Raw genomic sequence first — 22547 nt, forward strand, 5'->3', positions numbered from 1 at the left:
AAAACACTCCGCGATTTAAGTTCTGTAACTCCTCGGTCTATTGGACAGTCGATCGGTTGTGAGATATTCCTTCGATCAACTACGTCGCGTTCAATTATGGCATAATAACGAAACAATCGGTTCAAATGAGCGAAAATAATGACAAATATATAAATATATATATATATATATATACATATATTATATACCCGACTACCTCACTGTCAAAACGCTATCATTAAAGCACGCAGTACTTAGCGTTTTGCTATTTAAAAAAAGAATTTGAAAATAATGTTATCGGTTTTTACGCACATGGCAATAAAAGAATAGATAATCACGTATCTCAAAGCAATACTCTATACGCGAAATATGTTTTCTGTTTTTTTTTTTTATGTGGGGTTGAATCGCGTATTATTGTAATTAAAAACAAAACTACGAGATTATTATTATTATTATTACGGAAGTAATATCGACGCTTAGATGCAAAAACGAAAAAAACTTGCTTCATCGAAAAAATAGTTGAAATAAATAATTGAATAAATAGTGGAATTTTGTGTTTGTCTTATTGATGTCTTCTTGGATGCAAATTCGCGTCCTAGCATAGTTTTAAGTTTTCAGCTTGGAGATGACTACCACCTCCCTGAGATAACTAACCTACAGGGTGGAAGTCGCACGATTTCAGAAAAACGTTTTAAGTTTAATTCTCAATTTTATGTTTGCATTAAGATTCTTGTATTTGATGTTTTTAAATGCTTCCGAAGGTTTTCAACTATACATTTAAATCGTAGATGCCTACATCACACGACTGACTTGCAGATAGTTGTTATAAGTAGAATTCATTTTATGCTTATCACGGGCAACCTGACATTTTTTGAGTTATCAATATCTCAGCGTAGACTGATGCCAAGAATTGTCATGGTTTGTAGTTGTAAGGCTTAAGCATAAGTAAGCACTTTTAGTACGGAAAAAGTGGTGTCACCCTTGATAGGCATTGTAACATTTTTATGGAAAGTAGGCACAAATAACGGCCTTAACCAATTATTCCCAAAAAGTAGCATTTAGTTGACTTGTCATGATGGACGAGTGTTAGAGCGTTCAAGTCTCTCAACTGCACAGGTTTCATGATTTCAAATAGGGTTTCATTTACTCTCTTGAGAATCCCTGAATAATACAACCCTGTAAGTATCGACAGCAATCTGTGATTGGTATCTGTCCTCGGCTGCTAATTTCCGACCGGTCTGATCTTCGGTATCCTTCAACACGTTCTGTTGTGTCTTCATCTCCTCTAGCCTCTTGAGGCAAGTGAGTCAAATTAGCCGAGACATCCTTTTTAGATTAAGCCCAAAATTCAAAACAAAAAACAGTACAGAATGTATATTTAACATATTGATAATATTTATTACACAAAAATGGACGGAATCCACGACAAAACGAGCGGAACAGCAAAATCTATAAATATCAATGACTGACATGATGTGCACAATATAAATGTTTTATTTGAGATAAACGCGCGGGTGTAATTTCACTCATGACGTCCCAGTTTTGATGATTTTGAACAAAGCGGCGATGTTGCTAGATTTGATGGCCGTCCGACACGCGTTGATCACTTGCGTTTTGTATTTACCGACTGAAACAAAAACAGCCGTCAGATTTAAAATTGCACAAATACTGTCGTCGATAGAAAGGCGAAGTTTTGATTGATACCTCTGAGACGTCCGGCCTTTTGAATCATTTGATTGACTTGTTTTAAACAGCTGAGCAGTTCCGTGTGATTATTCGATCGTATCTTATATCCGTTGATCAAATCGCGATTCAAATCGTACAACTCCATGTAACCTTTCTTCATGTTCTTCCTGAAAAATGGAAAGAAATCGCGGACAATATTCAAATTTGTTCGTACCGAATTTTTCAAACCCTTTTTGCAATTCGCTGTTCAGTGATATACTACATACATGTCATCCATAAGTCTGGCGTCTTCCGCGCGTACGACTAACGACCTGATGAGATTCGAATGGTCGGCCATTTCAGCTGTTAATTTCTGACGCACCGCGTGGTATTCATCGACCTGTCGCAACGAAAATAACGCTTACATGAAGTTTACACAAATCATTGTTGAAGTATTCAGCCCAGGGGATGCAGTTGATCATCAGGACACAGTTCCGAGTTAACTCATCGAAAATGAACTAATCTTAATTCGGAGTTTAATCTAACTCACAACTGGGGAACTGGATCCTGAGTGCAGAGTTAACTCTAACTCACAACTGTTGAACCGGGTCCTGTTGATTAGAGTTAACCAGTCGTAGTTGACATGGTGATGATTGAAAGTTTTATCTAACGTTAATCTTTAACCAACTGGCTCCAGAACCATTCTTTGCTTCAACTATCGATATATCACTGCATTTACTCTAATACAATGTCTTTCCCTGAAGTCGCTTAAAGCCTTTTTACAGATTCAGACTATAATCCTGTCATTGAGGCCGAGGAATTATGATTCATTCACCTTGACTAGAATTTCACGTAATTTCTCCATCTCAGTCGGGAATTCGGCAGTCACTTGTAATTCGTCGATGTGCAGAAAAACGCATAAAGCCTGCACGACGTCGCCGGCTAAATCCATATCATCGGTCATTATTATCACCTAGAAATAATATATCTCTTTTCCTCTGAACAGTTTAAAATACAGACAACCCCCGATATACCGCCCACATCGGTGCAGAACGATTTTTGGGGCATAGAGAGTATGGCGGTATATCGGAAGTGTTTTTCTATGTATTTGTATAGAGGTGTACATTGAGAAAACCTGGCGGTAAATGGGAGGGTAGTATATCGGGGCTTGACTGTAAATCGAATGTTGTAATTCGGGCAGAAGCCTTTGCATCGATTAATACATCTCCATTTTAGTATTTTTGTGAGAAGGATCTGCTACTGTTGCCATTTTTGGATTTTCATCGATTAACTTAAATAAGTATGCTAGTCTTACCTGTCCGTTAGTTTCCATTTTGATTACCAGAGGGCCGCTGCCGCGTAGAGACATGAACGATGCATTAAGCGAACCTTCGCATGTTAGGTCCTCTTGCAGCAAGAAATTCTGATTGATCCACATCAGAACCTGACACAAAGATAATACGATTAAAACACCCGAGGTTTGACATGATAATTTCAGCGTCGAGGTCCATTTCTATTTTCAAAATACGTACGCGATTTATGCGTTCGTTAATTTGAAACGTCACGTGACTGCTCGGCTCGGCGACTGGCTGCGTACATAGCGCGTACATCGAAAACCTCTGCAACTGACGCATCAACTCGAACACGTGGAACTGAGTACTGAAATAACATCATAACATCGACAACTTGAAATTCAATGATTTCAAACAATTTTCATCACATAATTCTCAACTGGTACTTCATTCAAACAGCTTCTCGAATTCAAAATAGACCAATCTTATATTGACGAATCTAACGACTCGAGACCAATCTTATATTGCGAGATAACTAGGCCGCGCGATCCTGGGTTAAAATTCAAGCCTCACTAAACGATAAGTTCGACTGCGACGATCGTAGATACCTGTTTCTCGAACCGACGAAAGCTTTAATGTGTAAATCGACGGGTACATCTTTAGGAGGTACGATCGGCACGACTACATTACTGGAGAGATTCGCCGAGCTCGGGTGCCTGAAAAACGACAACGTCAACCGTAAAATATGTAGAAAAACACCAATTCTTGAAATTCGAACGCGATCGAACGATGTATTTACACGACGTGGCTCTCGCCCTCGAATATCCCTTCAGCGAAAATCAACACGGCTCGAATTATCGTTTCATTCGTCGTCGAAACGACCAGTTCAACGTGAGGCTGAAAAATATCATCATCGTCATCATCATCATTTTATTCCTATTTCAAGCAGGATTTCACAGCTGCCAACTGTTCCTGATTTTCAGTATTTGTTACTATCTTATAATGAGAAATACTGATTTGATTCGTTCAATGCATACAGAAATATGAAAGCTGTTACTGAGGCTCTTACTGTTGAGTACTGATTAATTTGACTATTCTAGCACCCTGGGATTCTTCTGTGATCAAATCGAATACCAGGGTTTGTAGTGTCCATGACCAATCTCATTTAATGACTTTTTTGACCCAGATTTCAGGACTTATATATAACTGTCATGCTTAAGCCAGCTCTAATAATCAGTTTTAAGAGCAATAACAGTTAACTTGTATCTAAGATCTGCAGCCTAATGACAACATATAACTGATACCATTCAACCATCTAAGAATTTTATGATACTTAAGGCCTTGAATTGACCCATTCCAATTCATAACTTTTTAGGACCTTCAAGGACTGCTATGAGCCCTGATAGAATACTAACTCTAGTTGTGTCTGAACCGGTATTCACTCTTAAAGTCGTCTGCAATTGAGTGTTCGCCTGAAATGACAACAAAGACAACATAAATTGACGACATCACTGATTTTCACACGAGTATCGTTGATGTTTTACACTCACGGGTATGATTCCCATTTGTACAGAATCGAGATCACCGAGTCCGGACGGACGTTCTGAACTCGACACCCGCGCATTCTCTTCATAGTTGTGTAATTCGAGCAGCAAATTCTAAAAACACGGACAAAACATTGTTATGCAACTCGGCCTGTAAATAACTCTGTCAATTCAGACTCTGATCTGAAGATGATGATGATTTCACTGATCAGTTTTGGAGAATTTTCAACATTTTATCCAATTGACTCAGGAAAACTTCTCTCAGTTCTCTCAGTCAAGACATTCAACTTCCCTTCATTCATTCTCAATCTGTGTGAAATATAACACACTATCCTGTACTGGACGGACAGTGTTTACCATTTCATTTTATTATCAGTTTTCTGAACAGTTTTTTGTCAATCTGTAATTTAGTTAGGTACCTGTTTACGTTGACTCAATTCTCTAATTGTATCTTGTTCGATGTTTGTATCCATGAGGTTACCGCGTAATTCAGCAGGAGCTTGTTGGAATCCACGCACTTTATGAGATAAAATAAGATTTGAACGGTTTACGCTACCAGTACCCCTAATGAAATCCTTCGAACATATTCACGGAACCCCTCGCAGTCATATCCAAGGTCGCTATGACTCCTCAATTCCTTAAAATCCCCTGGCGAACGAAAAATGATCTTAAAGGTGCTTGAAACTCCTTTAATGCGAGCAAAATAACTGAAAATCCTTTCAAACTCCTTCAATTTCGAGAAAAAGGCTATTAGAAAATTGTGTCTAGTTTTGAAGTTGTACAGTAAACTATACTTGAATCAGTACAATTGGAATTCTTTAACCCAGGAGGTTATCGCATTAGAAAGCATTAGTTTATGTAAAATTAAGGAAGAAAATCACTGAATTAACAGTTTAGCAAAATAAACAGTACCAATTTAGGAGGAGTCTACAGTTATTGTGACATGAAAGTGACGCAGACACTTCCCCAAAATTTTCTCCTCGAAAACTGCTTATATCCAGGAATGACTGATCTGTGAGTACCCCGATATCGTTCATACCTTCTCCGTCAACGGAACAGCAGATCAACTGTGATTGTCCGTCCATACGATAATCACCGACTACAATACCGGCAACAGCTGAACTGAAGTGATCTTTGAATATAACTTCACCGGTTCGGTCGTTACGAGCGTCAATCTACAGAAAACAAAATAAAAAATACATCGACCTAATCTCCTTAGTTTCCATGAAAAGTTACTGTCAATCCTCCATTTCAACGGTTCAATGAGTTTGTTCTCATAATTAATGCATTAGCAATCGTTAGGAGTCAAATTTATGAAAGCCTATCATTTTTAAATGTAGTAGATTCATACATTTTACATATTTCAAAAATACAAGTAATGATAATGATAAATGGAATTTATATAGTGCAAATATCCATGCAAGCAAAGTTCAAATGCACTTCTCCAGGGTATCGAACTACATAGTAAGCAGGGGACAGTTTTGTTTTAATGAACACTTTGAATTAAGGCAATGTCGTTAAGAGTGTAGTTTTCCAGAGAGTCGATGTACTGATTCCAAAGTCTGGGAGTTATTCGCTAAAAAGCTCTACTGCTGAAATTAGAAAGGCTAATATCTTCGATATTTCACACATTGCTTTTCTCTCTTAAGAGCCAGTGGTCCCATACTAGAAAATTCACCACAAAACGATGTCTGATAATTGAGTGACAACCTTTCCATTGCTCCAGCCGGTGATCAGTTCGGGAACTCCGTCTGAATCCAGGTCGAAGCTCTGTATCGAGACGGCTTGATTTTTCGATTTGATTCTCCAGTATCTGGCTGTGCGGTCGTACACTCCCACTGTTCCGTTCGCAAGTGCGTAACCAAACCGACTATTCTGCATCGCGCATAGAGCCGTTATACTCTGAATTCATTAAAATACACAGATTGTTTCAACATTTAAGGTAAGATTTTGACGATTAATTCACTTATACTTTCAAAACCACGCGTCATACCTCCGTCTCTGACATTTCAGCCATGATTTCGTCCTCTTTGAAAACACGTATATCAAAATCTTCCGAACCAACGATCAACTTGAAAACATGAAAATAAAACAGATAGTACCCTGGGGCTTCATGAGACGACTAAATTTTGAGTTAAATCCTGAGAACTTGTAGCAGATTCAGTGACAATTTGGAGAAAAATTTTTTCAAAACAGTTCAACTGGTTTTAGGGCCTACCTCGTTTTGTCCGTTCCCGTTGAAGTCTAAAAGTGCAAGGGAACAAACGTTGTCACCGGTTACCGTCCAGAATGAGTCGTTACCGCTATAATCGAAACCTAGCAACGAACAGTTACCGCCGACGATCGCGAGCGGAGACTCGATCTCGCCGAGCCGACCGATCGCGATGGCATTCGCGCCATCTGGTGTCTGGAAAATTTAAAAGTTTCGATACAACGATGAAAATGATTCGTCTAATTCCAAAAGCGCATCTCTAAGGATAATCGCTGCACTTAGCAATAATTACAATCAAGGCATTGTTCATGATAAAATATCTAAAATACAAGATACGAGATTGCAATTACTTACAAGTTTAGGGTAAAATCTTCGATAAGCGATCAAGTATATGTAGCACTAGTCAGTTACCTAATCGTAGGTGGTAAGCTTTTATAATCGGATGGAGAAAATATCCGATCGTGAAACTAAACCACAGACAGGTTATTGACTAATGTATCAACAATAAGATTCCCAAAGTTGGATCACAAACATCTGATTCCTTTTCTGAATATCTGGGGCTGGTTGGTTAGGCCTAATAGTTAACCAGCGGATAGTTGACATAGTGACAATTAAAGGAGTTTCAAGCACCTTTAAAAGCATTTTCCGCGGAAAAGGTTTTTAAGGAATTGAGGAGTCATAGGGACCCTGTGGATATGAGAAGACTGACAGGGATTCCATGAATAATGTAATCAATGACCTGTCTGTAGTTAAGTTTCACAATCGGATATTTTCATGTCGGAATAAGCCCATCCAATTATGAAAGTGATAAGGTAAATAATTAGCTGGTGCCGGTACTTTACTTACATCTCTGTAAAACAGATCGGTATTATTAGCGACGTCGTAGGCCAGTAAATTCGTCTGCGTTCCGACCATCAGGATATCGTTATCGGATTTCGGATCGAGCGGGCCGGCGTTTATAGCGCTGACCGCCTGATTGATATTCAACAGACTGATGTCATTATCGCTGTTTGATTCGATTCGACCTCCCGATGACTGATTACGCGTGTGCGGGTTGTGAATGAAAACCTGAGAAAGTAGAAAACGAATTTATAGAAAACCGTACGATTCATTTTGAAGATGAAACTGAGCTTTTATTGGATGTTAAATACCTTTCCAGCAGTCGTAGCACAGGTTAGACACGGGTGGACTCCATCATACTTTCCTATTGTGACCATACGTTGATTTATTTTATGATTGAGTTTTAACGTGAAGATCGGAACCAGCGGCATGGTGATCAAAATAGGTGATGAGGGACGCCGATTGCCCTAGCGAGCAAATAAGTAGGACCGACGTGAGACAGACAGGGGATGGATTTGTTCTGTTACTTTTTTGGCTCCTGGCGACAAATGAAACTTTCGATCATTAATCATTTCGGTTTGAATTTAAAGATCAAATAAAACTGCATCTTCTGATTATACCTACCGACTATTTCTATCCTTGATTCGATCAAAATTCGACGAAATAAACAACTTTTCTGTTTCAGAGGAATTTGCAATTTGAACTGTCAAATGTCGACCGTCCAGTGCTGCCCCTATATAGATCGTTAGCGGTAAAAGTTTGAACTAACATGTTCGTTTCCGGGCCACACAGAATTGCTACTGTGGCATGCGAGCAATGGTTCGCGCTGTCATTAATGATAATTGTATCATTCAATATAAAGATAAAATTAAGGGCATTTTCTAAATAATATTTGTCAGCTATTTCTACCGTCAAAGTAGAGGAATTTCCCATCTAAATCTTATATATCATAACCCGTTAAGTGCTGCCACTTTACAGATCGTTAGCGGTGAAAGTGTGAACTATTCTGTACCTGAAAGAACATACTGTGGCATGCGAGTAATAGATTAGTTCAGACTTTTGCCGCCATCGATTTATAAAGGGGCAGCACTTGACGGTGAAGACCCTCGCTTATCAGGGTTTGATTGCCCCCCTTGGGGCGTGGTGATGATTTAGAAATTACGACGACAAAATCTATTTGAAATAGCCCACAATTCTAAGAAGTCATTTTCGGCCAAACGTCTCGAGGATCTTTTAATAAGTCAACCAAAATGCTGGGTCTCTTACCCGACTTTACTCGCGACGGCTCCCACGTGCTTCAAACTTCCCGCCCCGTAAACTAAAGCCCTTCCTGTTGCCCTTCCCTCGACAGAACCGAAACCATTGACCAATGATATGGCCAGTGTATAGTAATACCTTTAGAAATCATTGGAGCTTATTTTGTTATTGGTGATGCAGCCAATCATCGAGTATAGAATTTAAGAGGTCATTTAAAAACTGGTGGGCGCTCGTATAAGCCATCATTACACTTGAAAACCCTACAAGGTGCTGAACTCTGTCGCCGGATAAACACAGATAGGACACGTTTTAAAAGAAGCGATTTTTATCGAATTTTTGGCCCAAAACGCAACGAACTGATGATACAACTCGACTTTTAACTCAGGATACGGAATTTGAAGACTTCAATAATCAACTCTTATAAGAATTAATTGAATAAACTTTTCAATCTGGTTCATCGCGATACAAGGTTGCTGTAAGGTAGGTGGAACATTTATTCAATAGCGGCAGAAATTTATGTTTGGCTTATATTTAGGAAATATAGTTTGGTACGTTTAGGTCAGGTCAGGTCAGGTTAGGTCAAGTTACATTAGGTTAAGTCAGCTCAATCAGGTCCCTGAGGAATGAGTTAGGAGAGGTTATTTCAAAAAGTTTGTGGGTTAGGTCATGGACTATTCGGTTTATAGTCCATGGTTAGGTGTAACATTGACTTTGACGTTGTGACTTAGACTTGGACTCAACTTCTTGCAAAATACAAGCTTCACTATGGCGAGTAGAGCTAGTTTCGGACTTAAGACCCAACATCAAATAGCGCGGGCCAGATGACACCTCAAAAACATCTCGACATACTTTACAGATACAACAGATAGCGACAGAAACAAAACAATGTACAACACTGTTACACGTTGAAATTATTAAACTCCGTTTTTCACAGGTCACAGCTAGAATAACACCACTTATCTATAAACTAACAACACTAATCTAAACGCGTCAAATATCGCGCAAATTATTCTAAATATCAAGCCATTTTTAGGTTGAAGTCATCTCACGCTGTTTTATCTTTAGGTGGTCTCGCACCGTTTTTTTTTAGAAGTCATCTCGCGCCGTTTTATTTTGAAGTCATTTCGTGCCGTTTCATTATGAATTCATCTCACGCAGTTTTTTTTAGAAGTCATCTCGCGCTCGCGCTGTTTTATTTTGAAGTCATTTCGCGCTGTTTTACTTTGACGTCTGACGTTTGACGGGTTAATCTCGGTGAAATTGTTCAAAATTCTAACTTGTTTTTCAATTTCAGGATGATCAAACAAGCAATGATTCTAAATATCGAGCCATTTAATTTGAAGTCATATCGCGCCGTTTTATGTTGAAGTCATCTCGTACCGTTTTATGTTGAGGTCGTCTCGCGCTGTTTTATTTTGAAGTCATCTCGCGCTGTTTTATTTTGAAGTCATCTCGCGCTGTTTTATTTTGAAGTCATCTCGCGGTGTTTTATTTTGAAGTCATCTCGCGCTGTTTTATTTTGACGTCATCTCGCGCTGTTTTATTTTGAAGTCATCTCGCGCTGTTTTATTTTGAAGTCATCTCGCGCTGTTTTATTTTGAAGTCATCTCGCGGTGTTTTATTTTGAAGTCATCTCGCGCTGTTTTATTTTGACGTCATCTCGCGCTGTTTTATTTTGAGGTCATCTTGCGCTGTTTTATTTTGAAGTCATCTCGCGGGGTTTTTTTTGGAGCTAATCTCGGTGAAAATTGTTACGAATTCTAACTCGCTCGATTCGAGCGATTTGTTTTTCAATTTCAGGATGGACTTTTAACACATTACCCGAACTGACCTACCAGAACTGACTACCGACCTTAACTGAGACTTCACCTAGAAGTTAATGATTGGTAAGTTCAATTCGGGTCCAGTTGCGCAGGTAAGAATTAGCATTGGGACTGTTTGGGAGTTTAATCATTGAACACGATAACATACATGGGAACAAAAACTTAACTAATTATCATAAAGAATTGTTGCTAAATGCTCATCTTCACTTCAGCATTTTAAGAGACATCACAGATGACTGCAACGTCACTCCAGCATCTTAGATTACTGCGTCTTCACTCCAACTCCCAGACACAACACAGTTGATCGCATCAGTCACAGACATCACAACTGACCGCATCTTCTTTAATCGCTATAAGCGGCTGTTTGGTGTAAAATAAATTGTATCAATTTTGATTCTTGTGTTCTATGTCTATATTCCTGATTCGGACCATGTCGCACCTTTTTGGACACTGTAGAAGATTAGAGGATTCAGACCATTACAGGCCCAATTCTCTTGGACGGTGAAATTTAGGACGGTGAAAATTAGGATTCGAACCCTAGCCCATTCTCTTATGGACGCCGAGAAAAACCAGAGGATAAACCTTGCACGCCGTTATATCTTTAGACTTTAAAATTCGAATCCTTGCAGGTGACTTGGACTTAAGGCAAGACTTGCAATACTTCAGGAATCGAACTTCTGGCAGCCAGTTGCTCAAAAGTTAGTTAAAGATAACCGACGATCTATACGTGACGATGTCCTTTTGCCAACTATCCCCTGATCGGTTAACCTATCTAACCAACTTTTAAGTAACTGCAACCCTTGAATATTGGGATTTTCTACGCGGAAGTTGGACTACACCGTGAGTCAAGAAGATACGCCGAGTCTACGGGTGTCTGGAATTAGTCATTTTTGGGTGGAAACACTCAAAAATATCATTGTTACTTCGAGGAGATACAAAACTAATTGATGACTTGGTAATTCGAATCACACGATACTAAACGCAGGCGAAGGCCCGCTTATGAATGAAATTGACCGTCAAGTGCTGTCGCTATATAGACCGTGGGTGGTAAAAATATGAACTCGCTCGCGCTGTAGCATGTTACTGTGGCATGCGAGTAATATGTTAGTTCACCCTTATACCGTCAATGCTTTATATAGAGGCAGCACTGGACGGCATAAGTTTATTTTATTCTTACTGTGGAATGCGAGTAAATTCAATCTACATTTTACTCGGTAGATTGCCAATGAAATAGCATAATTCACATGAAACGTCCTTTCAATTTGGTTACTAATTTAGTTGATTTAACCTATGAGATATCAAGGCTACTCGAATCTTAACTGATTTATCAGTAAATAGAATCCGATGATTCATTAGCGGTTCTTCCGAGGTTAAACTGCAGCAATGCAGCATGTCCCGTGTTAGTCGGTAACCTGTCTGTGGTTTAGTTTCACGATCGGATATTTTCACAAACCCATCCGATTATAAAAAGCTTACCACCAACGATTAGGTAACTAACTAGTCCCGTGTGAGGACCTGGGGCCTGTGACGGGACATCCTTGTCCCGTTACAGGTCCCGAAAAGTGAATGTATCTTGACAAGTTTGGTGCCAATGGTATTAGTTACCGTTTGTTAAGCGTTACACTGCAAACAAAAGTAAAACTGAAGGGGGCAACTTAATGGCCCTAGATCAATTATCGTGAGAGAATTCCAAGTGAGAGCACCCGATTCAACACACTGTCCCGTGAGAGGACCAGACTCAACACACTGTCCTGTGAGAGGACCCGATTTTAAATACTGTCCCGTGAGAGGACCCGATTCAACTTACTGTCCCGTGAGAGGGCCCGGTTTCAAATCTGTCGCGTGAGAGGGCCCGATTCAACACACTGTCCCGTGAGAGGACCCATTTTAAATACTGTCCCGTGAGAGGGCCACTGTTTCAAATCTGTTTCGAGTTAACTAGTGTTTTAAACGTTTTTGAACCTTTTTTGCCAAGGTTAAGACAGGGGGCATAGAACTTTAAATGGATCAATAATGATTAAACCTAGGGCCCGGTTTTATAAACCGGTATTCCTTTAACCATGGGGCTGATCCAATTGAGTTAACCCCCGGATTAAAGGTGATACTAGTCTATAAAACCGGGCCTAGATGTTTTAGAAATAATCGTTTTTAGCAGTTGCATGAAACCATTGTAATTAGAAATTGGCCGACGCAGAATTGTTTGATTTTGTGTGTCAACAAATTATATATTTTTCAGTTCAGAAGTATGCAAGTCGCATTTGATCAATGCCTTAGCGTCGCGTACGATTAACTTAACCACGACCGTGACGACCAGGACGTGACCAGATATACATTGTTAACTTGAATCAGTTGGAAATATATGCTGTCATACGGAAGACGTATAGCCTTACGGTTTAGTTTTTGAGATTTCGGAATATTTCCTCAAAGGAGCTGCAACTAAAAAATATGGAATTTCTTTGGAATACGCGTTCATCTGAACTATCAACTTATCGTTCACAGCTGGATAAACTGCAACGATCAGTCCGAACTCTTACCTTAGAATAATCGGCGAATGAATGCTCAATTTCGGTGAAGATGGTGACGCTTAGAAATCTGTAAGGAATAATACCCTTGTGCAATATCGGAACATAATAATCAGATGGTGTATCGAACAATGCGCGTGTTCATTTGAATAATAATCAAACGCGATCGCTTTGAGATGAAACAATGACGTACGTTACATTACGAGCGAGATTGATAATTTATTTTCAAACCGCGGTTGTAAAGTGGATTCTTGTTTGTTGTTTGTAAAATGATTGCGCAATTAGGAAATGCTCTATTCCCCTGGCATTAACTCGAACGTCAAAATCCCATCGATCACATCTTGATAAAACTGCAGCAATCAGTGTATGAATTGATGATATGACATAAACTTGTGTAATATCGGGATATAATAAGATACTCAGTGATTGGAATAATTATCAAGTGTAGTAATTAAAAACGTTAATGAGATATTGTATATTTTCATTAATTCAATTGTTTAGCGTTGATAAAGACTGATTTATTCTATGATATCGAGGTGAGTCGGATTCATGTTTATTCTTCTTTAATTCATTCATTCGCGATTGACCATAAAAAAACAAATATATCATAATCAATATTTTGTATTAGTATTTCGTTGTCGTTATTGTTCTATTCACTTGCCAGTTCAAAATCGAGCCGAAGCCACCCCTTCTCCAGGGCGGGCACGGAGAGCAGCCTAGACGCGAGAACGGACCGATACTCGCTTGCCAGGGCAAAAAGGGGTCAAGAAAGGCCAAAAAACGCGGGACCGGACCAATACTCACTTGCCAGGGCAAAAAGGAGCCAAAAAGGCCATTTTCACCCTAGGAAAGGCAGCCAATATGCGGGACCGGACCTATACTCGCTTGCCAGGGCAAAAAGGAGCCAAAAAGGCCATTTTCACCCTAGGAAAGGCAGCCAATATGCGGGACCGGACCTATTCTCGCTTGCCAGAGCAAAAAGGAGCCAAAAAGGCCATTTTCCCCCTAGGAAAGGCAGCCAATATGCGGGACCGGACCTATACTCACTTGCCAGGGCAAAAAGGAGCCAAAAAGGCCATTTTCACCCTAGGAAAGGCAGCCAATATGCGGGACCGGACCTATACTCGCTTGCCAGGGCAAAAAGGAGCCAAAAAGGCCATTTTCACCCTAGGAAAGGCAGCCAATATGCGGGACCGGACCTATTCTCGCTTGCCAGAGCAAAAAGGAGCCAAAAAGGCCATTTTCCCCCTGGGAAAGGCAGCCAATATGCGGGACCGGACCTATACTCACTTGCCAGGGCAAAAAAGAGCCAAAAAGGCCATTTTCACCCTAGGAAAGGCAGCCAATATGCGGGACCGGACCTATACTCGCTTGCCAGGGCAAAAAGGAGCCAAAAAGGCCATTTTCACCCTAGGAAAGGCAGCCAATATGCGGGACCGGACCTATACTCGCTTGCCAGGGCAAAAAGGAGCCAAAAAGGCCATTTTCACCCTAGGAAAGGCAGCCAATATGCGGGACCGGACCTATACTCGCTTGCCAGGGCAAAAAGGAGCCAAAAAGGCCATTTTCACCCTAGGAAAGGCAGCCAATATGCGGGACCGGACCTATACTCGCTTGCCAGGGCAAAAAGGAGCCAAAAAGGTCATTTTCCCCCTAGGAAAGGCAGCCAATATGCGGGACCGGACCTATACTCACTTGCCAGGGCAAAAAAGAGCCAAAAAGGCCATTTTCACCCTAGGAAAGGCAGCCAATATGCGGGACGGACCTATACTCGCTTGCCAGGGCAAAAAGGAGCCAAGAAAGGCCAAAAAAGGCGGATCCGGACCTCTAGAATGCGGCACCGGACCAATATTCGCTTGCCAGGGACAAAAGGAGCCAAAAAGGCCAATTTCCCCCAAGAAAAGCAGCCATGACGCGGGACCATCAGAAAGGAATGAATAAAACAATCATATCAATCTTTATGAAATACTAATTATTATTCTTTTGTTTATTTTGCATCATACAGGAATTAATTCAGAAAGAAGAAACATGAATCCGACATAACGTCAAGTTTGAAAGAATTCATTAAATAAACCTTACGAAAAATGTCTCACCAAAGGTTTATTAATTAGCGATCACGTCATTGTACGATACACTGATTAACAGCTTATTGTATCCTGATATTAGAACAAGTTTATATTTCTTGCAGTTATTCCAAATCGAACATCTATTATCATAAGTTTTTGAAATTCATGTTTATCCAGATGTGAACGGTGAGTTTGAATGGACGACAAATAGGAATTCAGCTTACCCCCAAGTCTGAAAACAGATTGATTCTAATTAACCTGGAATCATAAGGCTCACTAATCGCCTCACAAACATTTTATCAATAAGCGATCACACTTGATTATCCGATGATCATTGTTCAATACACAGACTATCAGCGTATTACATCCCGATTTTAGAACAAGTTTATTCTTTTAAGACTTCTTAAGCGTCACCGAAATCGAGAATCCAATCTACGATATCATCAGCTCTAACACTGATCGGTGCGGTTTATCCAGGTGTAAACGATGAATTCCAATTTGTCTTGTTGAGTCGCGAATTCCCGTTCCAGAAACCTACGTACGCATTTTCTTGCAGCTCCGGAGTCAATGTCTTTATTCTCCGCACATACATACTGATAGTGCAGCATACAGATACGAACGACAGTTTTTTTAAGTCTGATTTAGTGAGTTCCAAAAAATTTGATCCAATGTATTTTCTCGCAGAGTCGATATCCTAAATCTATACAAAACTGTACGTGTGTCTCGAATGACAGCCGATATATCTCTAACTGATGTACAGAATGTATATATAGGCTAATCACGTCCCGGTCACGGTCATGGTTCCAGTTAGTCGTGCGCAACAGGACACTGTTCAGAAATTGCATAAATGAAAAATGTTTTTATTATGTCAAAAAGTGTTTCAGAAAGAAATCATCATTCCGAAATAGCGTTCCGCATCAGTAATTAGGGTTAGGGATATGAACCCCACCCGTCATTCGGTAATAGCAGAGCAAAACATGAGATGAATAGAAGAAAAAAGCTTTCCATTTCATTCGGTTTTCCAATGGACATGGGTGGTTCAAATTCATACGATCATTTATAGCAGAAATCTCTCCATTCTTGACAAACATTCACAATCCAGAAATGAATGTTAGAGTTATTTTTTGCCTTAACAACGAATTCATTCCACACCATATCTAAAAGTCGACAAACCATATGATGGTCTTCATGAACTGCGTATGAATGCACAAGGAGAGCAATCCTGTTAGAATCAAATCTGGCCTAATATAATTCACAAAGTGACATTATCATCATTTATTTACTTTTCATTTTCGTTCTTTATTATAAAAAATATATAATGGTATTTTTGTTTTTTATGCAACAGTATATACGTACGATCACAGTGGAAAAACACACATAAATCAGAGTTTTGCTTAAAGCCGTTATCTTAAAATCTGAGTTAGAGTTAACTCTGAACTTACAATTCAGGATCCAGTTCCACAGTTGTGAGTTAAGTTAAAATCAGTTCATTTTCAATGAGTCAAATCTTAACTCTGAACTGTGGAACTGGGTCCAGCTCTACAGTCCCGAGTTAGAGTTAACTGCGAAGTGATCGAACTCATGCGTCAAATTGCATCCCAATGAAACGATATTCTCTCGACGACTAATTCCTATGTTTAGAAATCGCTGTATCGTCATAGATACGTAATAGTCGTCGAGTTTGATGCTATCGAATTCCAACTCGAAATGATTTTCAAGTCATTCGCGTCGAAGCCACAGTCCGGAAATGAAACATCGGTTTCTGTCACCGACCGAGGGAGACGAGGGGTGTTGAAAGCCCGGTGCTGACCGGTCGGGTCGCTGTATCGTTTTTGAACGTTCGCGTCTCCGTTCGATATCGAATATATTCCGTCCTCCGATGGCTCGATGAAGACTTTCCCGGTGATACTGCTGCCACCCCGATACCACTGATACCAGTGATACTATGGTTCTATGGATGCTTTCGGCCCGTGTTGTATGCGGTCGTAGTGTTCTGTTCTCATTGTATTGTCCCATGACGCCCTCTACATAGCCGCCATCTTGAAACGGTGTTCTGGTACACCATCGAACAACCGGAATTTCCTTGCAGACATATCCAATATGGCTGCGCCCATGGATCATGGATAAGTTTTTCAAGTGTCGATTCAAAGATTCACGTGGTGTTTTCAGCTGTAAATAGCTGTTGAAACACCTTGAACTGATAGATTCAGATAATATCAGTGTGTATCACACGTCTTATGAATTGTAGCAGTGTTGTCACCTCATAACACTCGATAACGAAGCGTTCAAACTGAATATCGAAATCTTCCCGTCTTCCCGACCCGGCCCATACTCACACTGTCACTACTACACCGCCACTGGTGATCGTGCACCTGCTACTACACCAATATTAATTATTTTTACCCAGACGACTACTGCTATGCTACAATAGTCTATGTGCAGCGTATCACCCCTTCATTGTCCTGTTTGTTTGAAAGTAAATCGTTGAAGCCCCATTTTAACCCCTTGCCAGGTGAATCTGCAAAAATAAACCATATGGATTACTCTAATTTGACAGCCTGCCATACTTAAGATAATAAAACATACTGAAAACAGTAGTCAGTGTACTGTGTATTTACATGAGAATCGTATAATTGCCTAGTGAAAAATGTTGACTGTTAAATCACGCATTCTCAGTCGACTGGTCAGCTGTAGACCTGTGGTCAGGGGTGGACCAAATGAACATAGATTTATCAGTCAATCTACAGTCGGTTGTAAGTTTACGTCGCGTCAAACCAGGATTCTTAATAGCGAATGCTCGTACTTTTCTTCGGTGTCTATTCATAATCACCGGTTCATCGTTAAAGCTAGCTGTATTGATTTGAGCCGGCAGCCCGCGCGTTATTACTCGATCGCCGAGCGATTTTCGTTCGATAGAAATCCTCTAAAAACGTACGTTCGTCGTTTGATGGACGAATACTCGGCGTTGACGCGTAAAATGAAGCGGTTAGATTCGTACGGCGATCGCGAGCAGACGGAATTGTGCGAACGCCACGCCGACGTTCACCCGATAGCCGAACGCGTTATAGCTCTCGAGAAAAGACGATCGGATATTCAGGAAATATCGAAAATGATGGAAGGTTAGAATTGGATAAATGATGATTATATCTAATATTTGATTAGGATTTTGTATTTTGATTTAGGCTATACAACTCTCCGTCTCCTTGATGACTCTATATTTCTGTAGTTGTGAGTGAAATATGACTTAAATTTTAGGATTGATAAAGAAGGTTCGTTGAGTAAACATGTTAAGCGGGTTTAGAATAAATAACGAGACAATGTAAGTTAACTATTTTTTTGACGCACAAGCTTTCACTACTTATGTATAGACTAATGTATAGAAGCTTCATCAGGTTCATTCACCTGATGAAGCTTCTATACATTAGTCTATACATTATTGGCAAAAGCTCGTGCACCAAATTAATAGTTAACCTATATAGGATTGATTAAGTTAGAATTTCATAGATATTGCTTCATTGTCAATGTTTAAATGCTTAAGTCAAATTTCAATTGATGACTGTCGAATTGGGTTCAGTTTAATAGAACTTCAACTTTGCTGTTTACTGGAACTATTAATTGAGTTATAACTAATGATTTTCTTTCATAGATTTGACTTCTCCTGAAGATGATGAAATGATGGAAAGTGCTCGAGAAGAAATTGATCAGTTAGAAAAACAATGCGACCAACTGAAACATGAGGTACAGTGAGAAAATTAAAAACCTGTCGAACTTCAATGAGGACTCCGTGCCACCAGCTATCCCGCTAAATGGCGTGCGTATCAGTGCGACAACCCTGTCCAAATCTAGTTCATTTTCAATAAACTTACATCTAGATTTTTAGCCTTCCTCATCAGAAATAAGGCAAATCACTCCACTTGATAAACTCAGATGATCTTAAGGTTCATATATAGGGTGAATTTTACTAATCACCATTCAAAGAATTTTGGAAATTATGGATAGATTTTAAATTGAATCTGAGAAGAAATCCGGGAGTTGTTGTCTGAAAGCACACTAGCGAACTTGGTGGATCCTCGCTTGCCACAAGTGGAATCCTTGATTGCCACAGTCGAAAGTCCTCATTGATTCTAGCTTTGTAGCTTGAAAATCTAATTTCACACCAGGAAACTGTGAAAATTTAAAACCGCTAAAATATCAATATGTTTTCTGATGTTAGGTGTTGTTAATGCTAGTGCCGCCATCTAGATTGGATGAAAGCGACATTGTTTTGGAAGTTTCCGCCGGAGTCGGAGGTAAAGAAGCGATGATATTCACCGGAGAGTTGTTCGAAATGTATCAACAGTTGGCGGCGTGGAGAAAGTGGGCCGTCGATGTCATCGACTACGATAGAACAGAATTAGGTAGGTCAGTAGTGATGTTTTAAGGGTATTATTCATCAAAGCGGATGCATCAGAAAAAAGAATACACCCCTTGAAGATGCACCTTTCATTCTAGTAACACAAGGTTACCACTAATCTGGAAGTCAGAATTTTCTTTTCTTTAGTCAGGGACTTTTGTAAAAAAGATAAAAATCAGGAAGTCGGGGAAATAAGTTGAGATTGCTAGGTCATGCATAAAATCAAGAAGTTTCCGTCTATACCTTAATTGATTGGATTCTTAGCGAATCAAGTCAGAGAAAACAACATGCATATCGGACAATAGTCAGGGAAAAAGTAAGTCAAATGAAAATGGCGCCACCCTTTAACAGTGTAGTGTGTAATTGCAGGAGGTGTCAGGAAAGCGAGTTGCGTGATTCGCGGACGCGGAGTTTATAAATATTTGAAATACGAGAGCGGAATCCATCGCGTACAGAGAGTTCCTGTAACCGAACGCACCAGTCGACTACATACGAGTACAGCTGCGGTAGCTGTTTTACCTACGCCTACTGAGGTGAGTTACGGCCGGAGCGTTACCGCGCAGATATTCGCGGCGTGAACTCAACGAGGCATCGATTCATTTCAGATTGATGTAGTATTGAATCCTCGTGATTTGAAGATCGATACGTTCCGCGCGAGCGGTAAGGGAGGTCAGCATATTAATACTACAGACAGCGCTGTACGCATTACACATGTTCCTACTAGTGAGTAGTCTTTCAATTTCTCCCCCCCCCCCCCTGATTGATAGGGAGGAGATGTCTGGAACCTGCTAATAATACAGGGATGAAAATCTTCCGACCATAGACGGATTTCCGACCTTTTCTAACATTTTCTTTATTCCTGAGAACAGTGTAAATCACCTCAATCGCTTTAATCACCTAAATCGCGGGCGTCACATCGGAGCGCTCCGTAGTTAGGAGTGCTCCTTAAGACGGTTTTCGGCAGTTATTAGCACAACTGTGGAGTCGGAGAAACCAATATGGCGTCTCATTCAAAAAGCGGCTCTAATTCAGGTCCAAACTATTAACATTTTGACCAAAAGGAAGTAAGTTTTTTGGCTAAAAGTTACTGATTTTTGTTCCCCAAAAAAATTCTTTTTTTTTTGAAAATATTTTCCGACTTTTTCAATATTTTCAATGTTTTCATCCCTGTAATAATACCTGATGTGATGGTTTGATAGTTGTATAAAGAAAAAACTGCCGCAATTTTCTTTTTTTGTCGTAGATACCGTCGTCGAGTGCCAAACGGAACGTTCGCAGATAAAAAACCGCGCGACCGCGATGAACGTGTTGCGTTCACGGATCTATCGAACTCAGTTAGAACGCGCCGAGCGCGAACGCCGGTCGCAGCGCAAACTGCAAATAGGTTCGGTCGATCGGTCGGATAAGATACGCACGTACAACTATCCGCAAGATCGGATCACCGATCATCGAATCGGCGAAACGGTCTATAACGTTCGCGAGTTCTTGAACGGCGGCGAATCGTTGAACGCGATGATCGACGTTCTGCACGAAGAATCGAAGGCGGAAGTTTTACTCGAACGTTTAGAAGACATCGTCGAAGAGAACGAAACTAAATCGTGACGCCGCGTGATTTTTTAAAGCCCTATGTTATGATTGTTTAGGAAGAATTTAGAGGTTAATCTGAAAGATTGTTTCGTTAAGTTTGAAGTTTCTAGGATCTTTTGAAAGTTCTTGCGTCGTGGTTTCGAGATTTATGAAAAGATCAAGTTATTTCCATCAAAGTTATGCTTGGAAAGTCTTCAAACCTGATCCCTTCATTATTTTTCATTGACGGTTCAGTGGAACCAGAATTCTTGTTACGAACATTTCAGAATTATTTTGTTTGAAAAGAAATTTTAATGAATTTAATACTGGATAATGTGTGCAGACGTTTATTGTAATGATATTCCACTGTAGGCTGTTGTTGGAGTGACAAGAATTTTAAAAACAGAGCTGCCAACTCAATTCAACTGCCTGATTTTGTTGCTATTCTGCCCCTAGAAACAGAGCTAATTTGTTTAATGCATACAGAAATGCGAAAGTTGTTACTGAGGGTCTTACCCCCTTGATTGATTACTGGTTAATTTGAACAGAAATGTGAAAGATGTTACTAAGGGTTTTACCATTGATTTGAACATTAATTTCATATTTTTCCCGGGGAAAAATTCAACTTGTTACTGATAGCACTTTTCAGAGATTGGTAAAAAATGATTACCCGGTAAATGTTTTTCATGGCGACTAAAATCAGAGAGCCCGGTATGTAATGTTCAACTGGTCTAGATTAAAAACAATCTGGAATTACCCATTTTCTTTGTATAGGTTAAAATTATTTCTTGAGATTGACTCATTACGAAAAGGAAATTCTATTTGATTAATTTCGGATTTCTCTGCGCGGCATAATGAGTTTCGCTTGTTAAACGCTTATAACGCGATTTCACTAAAATACCTACTGTCCATGCAACAATTGATTAGAATTTGATTGACGCGTCAGACGTATAATGATTGTTTATGCCGTCTGAATGACGGGTTGGCTTTTCGAAAAAAGCGCCGTTTCTTTAAGAAAGTGACTCAGACTGGAATAACTGGTCTACCACTTCGTACAATAGCGGGGGAGTGCGCCACACATTTGTGCGCATTCATTTCTATAGATGAATTTCTCATAGTAAATACGCATTACTTCAGCGCGACAACTCGACGGTTCAGAACGTAATCCATCATTCGTAGGACACAACGATTCTGTCTGAAGTGCCTTAGTAATAGCGTCCATAGCAACGGTTTGCTGCGCGAGGCACTCATTATTAGTCGCGCGGTTGATGACATTTTTTCAGCGGCTAACTGTGGATTTTTTTTAATATCCCGTACGGTGAGCGTAATGAGTGCATACAATAAAACCTTTTATAATGCAATAACAAGTTTTTTCGTGGAATTCTTAT

The 22547-nt window shown here is 39.9% G+C and overlaps 2 protein-coding genes across 2 annotated transcripts; one reads left to right on the plus strand and one right to left on the minus strand.

Annotated features, from left to right (window-relative positions):
* Positions 1-1396: 1396 nt before the first annotated feature.
* On the minus strand, positions 1397-8259 carry LOC141912684 (BBSome complex member BBS2-like). Its single transcript, XM_074804015.1, has 18 exons — positions 8157-8259; positions 7844-8070; positions 7539-7760; positions 6699-6887; positions 6474-6551; positions 6191-6382; positions 5520-5655; positions 4900-4997; positions 4487-4594; positions 4352-4408; positions 3736-3833; positions 3545-3652; positions 3177-3303; positions 2960-3088; positions 2480-2617; positions 1932-2044; positions 1684-1832; positions 1397-1606 (listed from the first exon to the last, which is right to left on the minus strand). Exons 2-18 carry the CDS (start codon positions 7961-7963, stop codon positions 1506-1508), a joined length of 2163 nt encoding a protein of 720 aa, XP_074660116.1. The 5' UTR covers positions 7964-8070; positions 8157-8259; the 3' UTR covers positions 1397-1505.
* Positions 8260-17296: 9037 nt separating this feature from the next.
* LOC141912637 (peptide chain release factor 1-like, mitochondrial) lies at positions 17297-22488 on the plus strand. The gene is made up of 6 exons (XM_074803950.1): positions 17297-18319; positions 18847-18938; positions 19414-19597; positions 19963-20126; positions 20199-20316; positions 20837-22488. The coding sequence occupies exons 1-6, from the start codon at positions 17848-17850 to the stop codon at positions 21193-21195; spliced, it is 1389 nt and encodes a 462-aa protein (XP_074660051.1). The 5' UTR covers positions 17297-17847; the 3' UTR covers positions 21196-22488.
* The last annotated feature ends 59 nt before the right edge of the window (positions 22489-22547 follow it).

The sequence above is a fragment of the Tubulanus polymorphus genome, chromosome 11, assembly GCF_964204645.1.
Source record: "Tubulanus polymorphus chromosome 11, tnTubPoly1.2, whole genome shotgun sequence".
Taxonomy (NCBI): domain Eukaryota; kingdom Metazoa; phylum Nemertea; class Palaeonemertea; order Tubulaniformes; family Tubulanidae; genus Tubulanus; species Tubulanus polymorphus.

Coding starts and splice junctions, on each gene's coding strand:
- LOC141912637 (XM_074803950.1), top strand. CDS start 17,848: ATGTTGACTGTTAAATCACGCATTCTCAGTCGACTGGTCAGCTGTAGA. Junction 18,939..19,413: donor GCGACCAACTGAAACATGAG/GTACAGTGAGAA, acceptor TTCTGATGTTAG/GTGTTGTTAATGCTAGTGCC. Junction 19,598..19,962: donor CTACGATAGAACAGAATTAG/GTAGGTCAGTAG, acceptor GTGTAATTGCAG/GAGGTGTCAGGAAAGCGAGT.
- LOC141912684 (XM_074804015.1), bottom strand. CDS start 7,963: ATGCCGCTGGTTCCGATCTTCACGTTAAAACTCAATCATAAAATAAAT. Junction 4,409..4,486: donor TACAAATGGGAATCATACCC/GTGAGTGTAAAA, acceptor TTGTCATTTCAG/GCGAACACTCAATTGCAGAC. Junction 1,833..1,931: donor GCCAGACTTATGGATGACAT/GTATGTAGTATA, acceptor TCCATTTTTCAG/GAAGAACATGAAGAAAGGTT.